Source organism: Callospermophilus lateralis, chromosome 18 (assembly GCF_048772815.1).
Source record: "Callospermophilus lateralis isolate mCalLat2 chromosome 18, mCalLat2.hap1, whole genome shotgun sequence".
Lineage (NCBI taxonomy): Eukaryota > Metazoa > Chordata > Mammalia > Rodentia > Sciuridae > Callospermophilus > Callospermophilus lateralis.
Genome location: NC_135322.1, coordinates 40709134 through 40722063, shown reverse-complemented (window position 1 = coordinate 40722063; position 12930 = coordinate 40709134). Strand labels below are relative to the sequence as shown.

Sequence of the window (12930 nt, the reverse complement as noted above, 5' to 3'; positions counted from 1 at the left end):
GTCCCCGTAGGGCGTAGGGCCTGTGAGTGTGTCAAGGCCTGCCATCTGGGTGTTTATTTTCATTGCTTGTGCTGTTTGGACAAACAGAATAGCCAGGCTGGCCTTCGGTGTGCTTGTAAATGAAATACACCTTGGAGAACTACCCGTGACTCAGACCTGTTCACCAGGTCCTGGCTGAGCCTGGGGAGGTGTGGATGTTGAGGTCATCCAAGCTGTGTCCCCAATCACCCCAAACCTTGTCTCATGCTTCTGGGGTCAGCTGGGCTCGGCCAGTTGCAGTTCACCCCCAAGTGAGGCGGTGGCAGGGGCTGGAGTCACCTAGAAGTCTCTTCCCCACACATCTGGCTCCTGCTGCTTCCTTGTGGCCCTTGGAGCTGAGCTCCAAGAGTGAGCAAGCCTAGAGAACAGGGTTGATGCTTCATCATCTTCGATGGGCCCTGGCCTTGGAAGTCCCACATTGTCACAGAGGAGTGTCACTGTCACAGAGTCGGTAAAGCATGTGGGATGGGAGATGCTGCGATGGCAGCCTTTAGAAAATACCACCTGCCCCTGGAAATTGATGTAGAAACAAATCTGTGACGCAGCCCTGACCTCGGGGATCTGGGTAGAGGCTGGTGAGACTGATTCTGGACACACCTCGGGCCCGGCACCTTGGTCCTGTGTTTGAATCCCTGCTGCTCCCTGGTGAGGCTGCCCAGCGCTCTGGATGAGTTTCCCTCTCTGTAAGAGGGCATGGACTCAGTGTTTGCTTTATGGGATGGCTGGGAGGACCCAGTGAGATGGAACCGGGCATGGGCAGGCGCTGGGCTGGTGTGTAATTGCTATTTATAATGCCAGCGCGTGCTCACTCGGACCGATGCAGGGATGACGCCCTTGTAGGGTTGGGACACCAGGCCTCTCCAGCCCCTCCAAGATGTTCCTCGGTCAGTTCTAGGCCTGCCCTGGACTATAAGGCAGTGGGGGGCTGGGTGCTGCTGCTGGACCCTGGCTCTAACCCAGGGGACCCCAGTTGCCTTGGTTCTCTGGAGATAGCACCGCTTCGGCTCCCTCCTCCCCAAGTCAACGGTCCCTTTGGGCAGCCAGGGTGGAGTCGGGGTGCTGGGGGCATAAGTTCACCAAATGTGGTTTCCAAGAGCTGGCGAGGAGGGTGCTGGCGGCCTGGAGACACACTGGTAGGGTGGGGTCTTCGCAGGTGCAGCTGGCCGGCAGAAGGAGCACCAGCTGTCAGGGCTTCCTGGGCCCCACCCTGGGAGGACTTTACCAAGCCAACCACTGAGTGGTCTTTGCTGTGAGCTCCAGATGTGTCCAAAGGGCATGTTGGCTGGACGACCATTCCTCAGGCCTGGCAGAAGCAGGGCCCAGGCAGGGTGCATCCCCTTCATCTCCCCGGCAGCCCCTCTCCCTCAGGAGCACACAGACCTGCAGGCTAGTTGGATCCTCATTCCCGGACCACCCCGAGGCCCTCTTTACCTTTTGGATCTAGGGTTGGAATCTGAGCCCCACTAAATACTCCCTGCGTGACCTCGGGCAAGCCATGCACCTTCCTTGCCCCCCAGTTTTCTCATCTGTAAAGTGGGGAGATTGTTGCTGAGGTTGTGATGCGTCTAGAGGTCAGAGATGGTGATTCTCTGTAGAAATAACCAGGGAATCCAGAACACTCCCCAGGAGCATCAAGAAGTAGCCACAGGGTCATCCTTGCAGCCGAAGGAAGTAGGTCCTGTGCCTTGTCTCATTTTGCTTATGATACAGATGAGGAAACCGAGGCGGTACCGAGGGTGTCACAGAGTCACAAAGGCCTGGTTCAAATGCAGGTGCTGCCAGTTACTGACTCTGGGCCTTCCAGAACGTTGGAAAAAGCCTGTAGTTCTCAGTGACCTCACCTGGGGAGGGAGGGTCACCAGGATTCTCAGGACAGAATAAGAGGCCTAGGTGTGAAGGCGTGCCCAACCCCTCCAAGGGACGGCCTCCTCTGGAGCAGTGACTGCGAATCAGAAGCGCTCAGGGAGTTTTCTAAATGCTGTTTTTGTCTTTCCTGGTGCTGGGACGGAGCCCAGGGCCTCACATGTGCCAGGCAAGCACTCTAGCACTGAGCCACATCTCCAGCCCAACGCACTTATAGAAAGCTCCCCAGGTGACTTCGTAGACATTGCTTGGGGGAAATTCAGAACCTCAGGCCTGGCCCCCCGAGCGCTGGGCCAGAATCCTCCTGTCGAGGCGACTCCGTGCGCATTATCATTTCTGTAACTGCAGCTTCATAGCTTGGGAAGCACTAGGGGTGGGGGGAGGGCAGAGAGGCAACTGAGGGGCCCTTGAAGATAGGAAGGGGGACACTGTGACTCCCATCAGGAAGATGGAGCAAAACCCCAGGATGGGGGCCAGGGGACAGAGTCGCCCCGGGAGCTTCTCCCTGCCTGGCAGGTGGACCTGGGTGCCACTGGCCCCCTCACTTCCCCGGCTTACCCACAGAACTGGCAGCACTGTTTTGATTGACATGCTTGCTGGCCCCCAGCTCTATTGTTCTTTGAATTTTATTTGATGTCATGTATGTATTTAAATGGGACCTACTTCAGGCAGGGAGACTGGTCCCCATCAATGTCAGACAGAAAGTCACTCAAGGCCTCCAAGGAGGTAGGTGGCAGGAGAGGCTGTATCTTAATACAATCATCAACGTGATTCCTCACCCACGTGACGTGGGCCTCCAACTTGGCATCGGGTCCCAGGGAGGGGAGAGAGAATTCTGGGCCCGGGGTTTTCAGGTACCGTTCTTGGATCCTCCACCTGCTGACTGACTGCCCCGTGACTAGACTGATGGATGGTGCTATTTGGTGCCAGTTGTGCCCTGACCTGGCCCGATAAGGATGTCCCAGTGTGACACGTGGGTGCTTGGCACTCGGCCGGAGGACTTTCTCCTTGTTCTTGGCGGGAGGCTGGGGACAACGTGGAGGGCGACAAAGGTCAGGACAGTGAGCCACAAGTAGGCCGGGACACCCCAAGCTCCTAGCCAGGTGGGAACAGCCTCTCACCTTTGGGATCCACGGATGAACACATCTCAGGGATTGCCAGTGGGCTCTCCTGCCCCCCTGTGGCGCTAAGTTGTAACTGCACCCCCAGCCTGGCTTTTCACATTAGTGGGGAAGGTGCCCCCCAAGCTCCACTTGCTCCACCCACAGACTGGTCACAGAGAGGGGGTGCTGTGATTCTGTCATTTGGGGCATTTTCCAATCCCATATGATATTCAGCTCTAAAAGGGGAATGGAACTGGCATGTAACCAGGGCTTATTTCTTGTACCAGGGACTTTGCACACCTGGTTTCCCTGACCTCATCAATAGTCGTGTGTGTGTGTGTGTGTACACACACACACTCAGGTGCACACGAGGACCAGGTGAGCTGTGAAAACCAGGGTCAGGGCAACAGGGTGTTGATAGAAAGGGGAGTGTTGGGGAGACTGCAGCAACCGGAGGGGTGTGGGTCCTCTCCAGAGGGCACAGCCACGTGACCCCAGCAAATCACCCTTGAGTGGGAGGACTGGACCGGCACTTGACAGAAGTCACCATCTGGATCTGCCAACAGTTTCACATTTCAAATGCAATTAGTTTATAAAAGGGTTTAATATGATGCGAGTCAAACAGAAGCTGTAAGGTATTTTTAACACTGTGCGCTTCCGCGACACCCTCCTCTTGCAGGTGAGGTCTGTAGAGAGGACGTGGCCTGCCCTCTAAGGCGTGGCCATTGAGAGGCAGAGTCTGAACTTAAACCCCTGTCCCCCCTCTTAGCACACCTGTCACCTGCTCTGTTCTCCAGTCCCTGGGGCAGGACCGACCCACTTCTAACCTCTGTGGGGTGGCAGGAAGCATCAGACTCAAGCTAGCAGCTAGGAGACAGTCCACATATTGATCAAACTTGACCAACCTGGGTCCTGCTTGAAGTCACAAGAATACTGTGGAGTCCCCAGAGCCTCACCTGGGCCCCCGAGGTAGCAATAAATGCAGCAGCCTTGCCCCATGTTTTGATAGTGCCCACCTAGTACCCTTGGACCTGGCTTTTCCCTTAAATAGGACAGAACAGGCCTGATCTCTCCCAAGGTCAGGTTGGCTCTACCTGGACCTGGGTCCAGAGTCCCTAGAAACCCAGCACCTAAGGGGGCAGGTCACCTAGATGGGAAAATGAGGTTGGAAGCAGGAGGGGATTTCATGGCTGAGTCCCCAGCGAGGCCCAGAGCCCTGGCCCTTGAGCCACGAGGCCAGACAGTACTCAGATAGTCTCTCCCCCAGCTCAGGGTGGGGGTCTCTTCCTGGAGCAACTGCTCTGGTAATGCAATCTATAAATAGATATTTGCTTTAAAAAAGTAATAAATTAGATCTTGGACCAGCCTGAGGTGATCTGGCAGGTCATGCATCATGTGATATGAACACTGCTCATGTATCTCACCAATGTCTGTGCCTCACCAATCATGTGTCCTGCCATGCGTAGGGCTAGGACCCAGGCCACTGACATGGGACACATGACAAGTCCCCTGTAAGTGCCACATGCCAAGAAGTCATGCATGGTCTGCTGTGACACAGATACATCATGACAGCCTCACTATGCCACATGTCCCCCCTGGTCACATAGATCATGCATAACGCAGTCTCCTCCTTTGGCCATACCAAGCTCCCAGTCCCCAAAAATGTCCTCCCTGAGGACCACGCAGGACCCTCCTGGTGCAGGTGCAGGGCGCAGAGCAGCCAGCTGAGGCCCTTCTGCTGAGCCCTCTCTCCTGGAGGCGGAAGTGGGCATCGCTTGGCTGGATCCCGAGGGTCTTCAGAGGGCCATCAAGTACCCCGAGGGGTCTGGGGCTGCTTGTCAAAGAAGGCGAAGTCCAGCCTGGGCTCCTGGCTCTGCAGACGCTGGGCCACTCCGGGGGGAATGGGGTTATTCCAGAGGCTGCAGAGCAGAGACAGGCATCAGCACCCAGAGCTGCCCCTTGGCTTCTGCCTCCACTGTCCTGCCTACAGATTGGGAGATCAAGGACCCAAAGCAGAAGAGCCGTGCCCAGTTGCCGCGCAGAGCAGTCTAGACTGGCATGGCCCCAGGGAGACGGTGTCCCCACACCCACCTCTGACTTCTCCCCCTGTCTTCTTCCCTGGGGGGCCGTGGTCCCAGCCAGGGGTACGCTCCTATGACACATTTGTGCAAATACTGACAATGCTCCCCTTCTTCAAGATACTTCACTTCCATTTTCTGAATGTGTCCTAATAGGTTGATGTTGATGGAACTTGACATTCACCCCCATCTACTACAAATCTAGTGTGTCTGCCATGTGATGAGCTCCTCCTGTGCAGTGCCCTTGCTCAACTGCAGGTGGCAGTGAAGACGACTACCACCTAAGGGCTGGCTGCGGGGCAGGCTCAGTGTCTTACATGCTCACTTAGTCCTCACACTACTCTCTGCGGTGGATACTATCATTACCCCCATTTTACAGATCAGGACACTGAGGTTCAGAGAAGCTGAGTTACTGGTGCAGAGTTAACACAACCGGCAAATAGCGGAGCTGGGATTGATCCAGGTCGGCTTGCTGCCAGGGTCTTGGTGGAGTGGCCCAAGTCTCCTTCAATAATCCTTGACCTACACCCTGCCTCTTCCTACAGGGAGTCTCCTTAGATTGTGGGGGTTGCTCTGACCTCCCACCCACCACGCCTGCCCTCCACGCCTCTGTTACCGGATGACTTGGATGGCAGACCCTTGGGCCAGGCCTTCCACCAAGAGCCAGGCCCCACAAGCTGTGATCCGATTCTTCTCCAGGCTTTCCAGTGGACAGCGGAAGAAGAGGGAAGAGAGAGAGAGAGAGAGAGGCATGAGACTGGGGGAAGGGCGTCCCTAGGTCTCAGGCCAAGATGGGGACACACCCTCCCCACACTACCAACATACAACAGTGGACTGTGGCTGATGCAGCAAGGAGACTGCAGGCTATATCCCAGGGAGAACTGAGCTTGTCAGGAAGCAGACCAAGGTACAACTCAAGGGGGCTCCCTGGGAAGCAGGGGACTGGCCCAGTGGCCTCTGGGCTTTCGCAGGATGCAGGTCCCCCCTCCCCCGGGAGCCCTCCCCACCCCAGAATGCCCTTCTCTCATACTCCACTCTCCTCAGCCGGCCCATCCGGGGCAGAACCTGGGCCAGCTCAGCAGCCGCCTCATCCCCGAGAAGATTCCAGGACAGCCTGCAAGGGGGGAGCCCCGGGGGGGAGTCAGCGGAGGGAGAGCCGGGAGGGGTGGGGTGGGGGGGCGGGCAGATGCAGGGGAGGTCACCTTCCCTTGGGGACTTCTCCGGGCACAGGTGCCTCCTTCCTCTGTACCCATCCCCTGTACCCCAGCTGGTCTGCTCTCAACCCAGGCATCTTAAGAGATCGCAGGCGTGGTTAGGAGCTCAGCCATGATGCAGTCTCCCCCGACCCGGTGCCGCGCCCACCCATGTGCCTTCCAAATCATTGTGTGGGTCATCGCCCCCCATGCTTCTCTGTAAGTCAAACTTCTTATTTTAAACTTAATCTTTTTTTCCCCCCCTGGTATCGGGGAGGGCACCCAGGGCCTTGTGCATGTGAAGCAAGCACTCTACAATCTGAGCCACCTCCCCAGCCCCGTGTATTTCATTTAGAGACAGGGTCTCACTGAGTTGCTGAGGACCTTGCTAAGTTGCTGAGCCTGGCTTTGAATTCACGATCCTCCTGCCTCAGCCTCCCAAACCATTCGGATGATAGGCATGCGCCATGGTGCCCGGCTAAGAAATCAATCTTAACAGGAAACGTCACGCCTGTCAATGGGAACCCAGTGCGCAGGACCCTACACAGAAGGCTATATCCATGGGTAAGCACAGTGCAAACAGTGGCGGCAACTTCTAGCTGGGACCTATGTCCTTCCTAAGGTACTGGGTCTGTGCCCTGCGCCTGTTGGTTCAAAGGGAGGCTCAGGGGCGTGAGTCGGCCAGGCCTGAGACGTTCTCTCTGGTGTAATGAACAGAGTCAAGGCCGCTACGATACAGACCAGCACCCTCTCGTGATCCCCTGTGGCCTCTGTTTTGGGAGGTGGCATTTCCTTCCACCCTGCGGAGGGGTCCCAGGCTAGTCCTGGCAGTCTGCTTGCCTGGCCCCAAGCCAGTGTGACTGACAAGGGGATCTGGGTCCCTCGGGCATGGCAGGCGAGAGGTCGGGGTGTCGACTGGCTTAGGCGCCCCGCACTACCCATGGTGGCTCCCCAAACCAGGAGAGGCGCCTCCCAAAGGGAAGCTCAGAGGTGACCACCCCTCAGATTCGGTTGGGCCACCTCCCCTCCCACTCCGCACAGACAGGGGAAGCCGATGGCTGTGCCCAACACCTCGAAGCCCACCACGTGGCAGAACTTCTACAAGCAGAGGTTTAAGCAAGAACGACTGTCCCCATGTATATATGGGACCACCGGCCAGGGAGGACAGACGGGCCTGGGTCACACGGCGCCCACTCGGGGCTCAGGGCTCCTGCAGGGCACTCACAGGATTTCTTCAAGGGCTGGACAGAGTGTGAAGCTGGCGGCGAGGCCCTTGGCAGCCTGGTTGTCGATGTCACAGGAAGCCAGGCTGCAGGGACAAGGGGGCGGGATGAGGGGGCGTCAGGGTCGGGGGCAGCTCTAGCTGCAGGGGGAGCCACCTGCCCAAGCCCAGGGCAGGTGGGGAGTCCTAGGAAGGTGGCCCTCTCTTGCCCCTCCCATGCCCAGGCCTGAGGTCTCTGTCACTTCCAAGGCCCTCCCCGGATCGGGTACAGCCCCCAGCAGGGGCCCGGGGTCTCGGGGGCTACTCACTCTATCCGCTGCAGCTGCGGGAGCCCCTTGCAGAAGTGTGGGACCCCTCTAGCCAGGCTGTTCTCTGCCAAGCTGGGGAGCAGGGGAGACCCTGTGAGAGGGGCCCCCAGGCCCTTGCCGGCCTCCCCCTCACCCCGCTTGGCGGCACCCCTCACCTGATCTCCTTCACATGCGGGCAGCCGTCCAGGGCCCGGCCCAGGCTCAGCGCCCCCTCTGGGCCCAGGTGACTGGAAGGCAGGCTGTGGCAGGGAGCAACAGGAGCCTGGGGACCGGCTGCGTGGACTGGGGGCCTTTCCAGAGCCCCCGGCCCTCGGCACCCTCTCCTGCAGCACCTGACCCTCGGCCTTTGGTTAACCACGGCCCCAGCCCCTCTCCACCTGTGGCGGGTGTCAAACGCCCCGGTTCAAGGCCAGCTTCTTAGTGCATTAGGAAGGCAAGCTCCCTCTCTTCTCCAGGCCCAGCCCCCTTCCTGGAGATGGGGCACGGGGACATCCCAGTCCCACGGGGCTGCGGGCCACTCAGAGGAGGCCACCGACATAGACCATGAGGTGGGGGCCGTGCTGGGGGCACCCCTCCCACAGAGCGCTTGGCCGACACCCTTGTCCCCCCTCAGAGACTGGCTCGCAGGGCAGGCGGAGCTGGGGACATTGTACTCTTTTTGAAGACGGGAAACTGAGTCTCAGAAGGCGCCTGGGCTCACAGGGACAGGGGCAGGTGGCAGGACCCAGCGAGGCTGGTTCTCCCTACTCCTTGCTGGACACCAGAGGAGCACAGGCAGCCCCAGAACATGCTGCAGTTGAGTCCCAGCCGGAGACCCCCCTTGCTTCCAGGTCCCCTCCCTGCTGTCCCTTCAGGCTCTGGGGACGGGAAGCACTTACTGCAGGACCGTCAGGTGCCGGGGCAGTCCCTCAGCCAGCCCCAGGGCAGTGGGGTCCCCCAGCGCATTGAAGCCAAGCCTGAAAGGGGAGAGGGGGCACGCTGAGCCTGGATGACCTGTCAGGACCCCTGCGGCCCCCTGGGGACAGGAGGGCCTGGGGACTCGGGGCACATCCCACCAGGGCGCACTTACCCCAGCTCCTCCAGCTTCCTGCAAAGAGCGAGGGACTTGGCCAGCTGCGCTCCCCCAGCCAGGCCGATGCCGTTCGCTGAGAGGCTGTAGGAGGGGACAGCCATCAGATCCGACTCTCCTCCCACACCCCACCCATCTGCAGGGGCCAGGGGACACCCTACAGCAGGAGGTCGCCCGTCCCACTGCCTGACACTGAGGCCGGGGAGGGAGGTCTCAGTGCTGGCTGGAACCAGGGGCTGGTGTCTCCTGGGAGCAGGGGTGAGGACCGAGGGTCCCCCTCCTCTCACAGGGCTGGCCACTCACTCTATCTTCCTGAGCTCAGGCAACTTGGGGAGGATGGCGGCTAAGTGCCCGGCACCGGCATCTCCGATGGCGTTGTGGCTCAAGCTTGGGGAGAGAATGACATGACCATCAAACCCACGGCCTTCCACCCCCTCATCTTGTCCATACCCGCCTCTAGAACAGGAGCAGAGAGAGGCGCCTGGGCTCACCCCGGGGCAGCCCTGTCACCCTGGGTGAGAGAGGGCTCCCAACTAAGATGTTCTCCCTGTTGTCTGACCTACATCCCTCTTGCTGCCACTGACTCTCTTACATCCTGTCTTAGGGTCTCAACAGTTCGCGGCCGAGCAATGGCGAGGCAGTGTGGAGGCCACAGGAGGGGAGACGACTAAGAAGCCGAGAACTTCCTGGAGCGGCCCTTGTGCTGTCTCCCCTACCAATGTCATCAGGTCTGGGGAAGGGGACAGGCCACTCACCCCAGCTCCTCCAAGCTTGCAGCAGCTCTGAGCGCTTCCGAGAGGTGGCAGCAGCCGACGTCACCAATGCTGTTCCCGCTCAGTCTGGAGGAGCAGGGGACAGGCCAAGAGACCTTAGAAAAGAGCCTAAAGGCCTTCGCAGGGGCTGCGCTCAGGACCCTACAGTTTGCAAAACCTATATACACCCAGGGGCTCGTGGACCACTCACAAAACTCCTGGGGAGGGTGGCGACTGGAATGGGCATGAATGTCCCCAACATCCAGGTGAGAACCGAGGCCTAGAGGTGAGCCAGGCTGGCCAGGCTCCAGTGGCTAGCAGGCAGGGTGGACTGTGTTCAGCTTTGCCGGGTCAGGGGCTCTGGGCCGGCCTGGCTGAAGCCAGTTCCATGTGGTTCTAGAGTCCAGGCCCCCGGCTCCAGGGGACAGTGCTCCCCTCCTGCCAGTGGCGGCCTTCCCCACTGGGGCCTTGCCCTCTCTGCAGCCTGACCCCCGTCTGTGCGTGGGGAGAACACACCTAAAGGAAGGGCCCGGGCACCTGTCTCAGCCCCTGCGAAGGATCTGCCTGGAGGTGGTTTTCTTGTCTTTTGCAAAATAAAATTTACTGAAGTGTCTTTCAGTGAGTTTATTTTGGGTGGAATGACCCGGAATGTCCTGCACGCTACCCTCCTGGTCCTGTGCACCACCACCCCCACCCTGCTTTGCCTCACGGCCAATTTCTCTTCCCTGCTGGAGGAGGGACAGACAAACCAAAGCCAGGCTTTCTGCTGTTGGTTTGATCTGAGGCCCCATATTTCGTATTTTGAAGAACCACATCAAGAGGTGCTATTTAGCCGGGCGCAATGGCGCGTGCCTATAATCGCAGTGGCTCGGGAGGCTGAGGCAGGAGGATCGCGAGTTCAAAGCCAGCCTCAGCAAAAGCCAAGCGCTAAGCAACTCAGGGAGACCCTGTCTCTAAATAAAATACAAAATAGCCTGGGGATGTGGTCAGTGGCCGAGTGCCCCTGAGGTCAGTCCCCGGTATTTGTTTATCAAGGTGGGCAGGGAGTGGAGACCACAGGGAGAGGCTATGGAGGCCACCAGGTCCGAGTTCGGACCCTTACTTCTCAGAACTGGCGTCCCCTGGAACATGCTGGAAACACAGAAGCTGGGCACTCGCTGTGGGGCCTGGACTGGCATCTTAATAAGAGCCCAAGGAGGACGCAGGGGCACGTGAAAGGATGTGTAGGGACCTGGACTCAACTCCTCCAGGTAATTTTTGTCACCAGGAGGAAACTGGTGACACCAAGAGGCAAGAGTAGTGGGCATCAACCTAGGAGGGCACAGAGCTGTCCCCAGAGGGAGCCACAGAGGGAACTCGGGGAGGTGCCCAGCACTTCCCGGGTCCACGTCCCAGTAGAGCCAGGGAGTGCTCATTCCTGTGGCCACTCACCGGAGGCTCTGCAGGAGGGTCATGTGGCTGAGTCCCTGGGTGAGCATGGCCAGCGTGGAGCCACCCAGCAGCAGCTGACTGAGGCTGGAAGAGAGGAGGCCACATGAACTTGCAGTGTGGTGTGGGGTCCAGGTGCACACAGTGGCCCTGTCCAGGCCAGGCAGCCGAGGCCTCTGGGCTTAGGGTGACCGTCTAGATAGCCGCTTACACCTACTGTATGAAGAGCCCCCCGGGCAACCTAACCGCTGTTTGCTGCATGAGTGACGGGGGCCCCACAGGTTGCAGTCTGCGTTCTGGACCCCATGGGACCCAGACTGACGGTTAGCAGTAATGGGGACGTTGCGTGGAGTAGATTATAGGAACAAGCACTGGGCTGGGGCCTTCTGTCATCTCTGTTTTACAGACGAGGAGCCCTGAGGCTCAGAGAGACAGAACCTGCTCCGAGTTCCACCCAGAGCACAGCAGCGTCCAGAACTGAAGCCAAGTCTTCAGGATTTCCAAGGCTGGGCCCCCTGGGATCACCCAGCCTGGACAGAGGGGACAGTAACAACAGTTCCTACTAATGACACCGTGCAGCCCCTGCTTGAAGCTCCTACCGTGTATTATTTAATCCTCACAATAACCCCAGGAAGATGGGACTGCTTTTATCCTCAAAATTGAGAAAATACGCTAAGGCACAGAAAGGTTTAGGGACTTGCACAAGCTCACACAGTAAGAGGTGGACGGACACAGAAGGCGATCGACTGTCCTGGTTTGCCTAGAGCTGAGGGTTTTCCAGGACTGACAACTTTCAGCACTAAAGCCGGGACAGCCCTGGCAAACCAGGATAGTTGACCACCCTGCCAAGAGCTGACCCCCAGCTGGTGTGGCTCCTAACCATCCTGATGGAAGAAGCCAGCTGGACTTCAGGAGAGCTTCCCATGGAAAGAGACACTCAAAAAGGACAGATCTGGAATTCAAAGAGGCCCCTGGTCACTGAGGATTGATTTCTTGTTTTTCAAAAGGAAAGACATCAAGTATATGAGGCTCCCTCCTGGGGACATGTTTTTGATGTGCCCACTTCAAAGGTAGGGTAACTGAGGCCACAAGGGGGAAGGAGCGGCATAGGTGCCAGGAAAATCAGAAGAGGCAAGGTGCCCAGGTCAGGGCCCAGGACTGAGTGCTCCTGGGACCCCCAGCTGCCAGCCCTGGCCCAGGTGCCTGTCAATCTTTGTCAGATGGATCAGTGAGTTAGAGAATGACCTCGTGGGGTCTCTCACTCCCAAATAAAAACTTCTGGAAAGCCGAGGAGAAACACGGGGGGGGCTCTGTGAACACAGTGGCCCTGGTCCCAGGCTTCTCTAGCCGCCCTCTCCCCAGGGCGAGCAGAGGAGCCCAACGGAGGATCTCATTGCTATGGCCAAAAGTCAAAGGCTGCTTTTTAAGCGGCACTGAGAATGGATGTTGAGAAGAAACTGGAGAAAAAGGTCACAAACGGATTGTTCCCGGAAGTTTTCTCGAGGGAGTCGCGTCTCCCGGGGATTTGGTGTCCTTTGTTACTGATTTCCATCAGGATGGAACTTTTTATAACCAGGAGGTATTTTTGGTCATCAGAAAAACTTTTGAGAGATTAAAAGCAGGAAATGCTGATTTTTTTTCTCCCTAGATGCTGTCTGAACAGGAATCTGTGCAGTGAGGCTTCTTTTAAGCTGGTTTGTGACCCGCATCTGGCCACTGAGAACAGTTTGTATTTAGAGCTTCAGCGATTGGTTGAGGGGTGAGTGTGTGGCTGAAGCCAGTCCAGTGAGACTCAGTTAGGCCTTTTGTTATGACCATAAGGGGAAAGGTGCTCTCTTTCCACTAAACTGGGAGAAAATAAGCCAGTAGCCGTGG

General features: G+C 58.0%; 1 protein-coding gene and 1 long non-coding RNA gene across 2 annotated transcripts in view; one reads left to right on the top strand and one right to left on the bottom strand.

Moving 5' to 3' along the window:
* Window positions 1-3676: 3676 nt before the first annotated feature.
* Nlrc5 (NLR family CARD domain containing 5) overlaps window positions 3677-12930 on the bottom strand; it is an 81027-nt gene continuing 71773 nt past the window's right edge. The window contains exons 41-51 of the mRNA XM_077105859.1: window positions 11059-11142; window positions 9631-9714; window positions 9179-9262; window positions 8876-8959; window positions 8685-8762; window positions 7962-8045; window positions 7807-7878; window positions 7502-7585; window positions 6114-6197; window positions 5700-5783; window positions 3677-4924 (exon numbers count right to left, since the gene is read on the bottom strand). Of these exons, the coding sequence (XP_076961974.1) occupies window positions 4813-4924; window positions 5700-5783; window positions 6114-6197; window positions 7502-7585; window positions 7807-7878; window positions 7962-8045; window positions 8685-8762; window positions 8876-8959; window positions 9179-9262; window positions 9631-9714; window positions 11059-11142 (934 nt within the window). The 3' untranslated portion in view covers window positions 3677-4812. The remainder of the gene's footprint in view (window positions 4925-5699; window positions 5784-6113; window positions 6198-7501; window positions 7586-7806; window positions 7879-7961; window positions 8046-8684; window positions 8763-8875; window positions 8960-9178; window positions 9263-9630; window positions 9715-11058; window positions 11143-12930) is intronic.
* Window positions 6361-9911, top strand: LOC143384063 (uncharacterized). The gene is made up of 3 exons (XR_013089247.2): window positions 6361-6495; window positions 6776-6840; window positions 9480-9911. It is a non-coding gene; the product is annotated as an uncharacterized LOC143384063 (long non-coding RNA).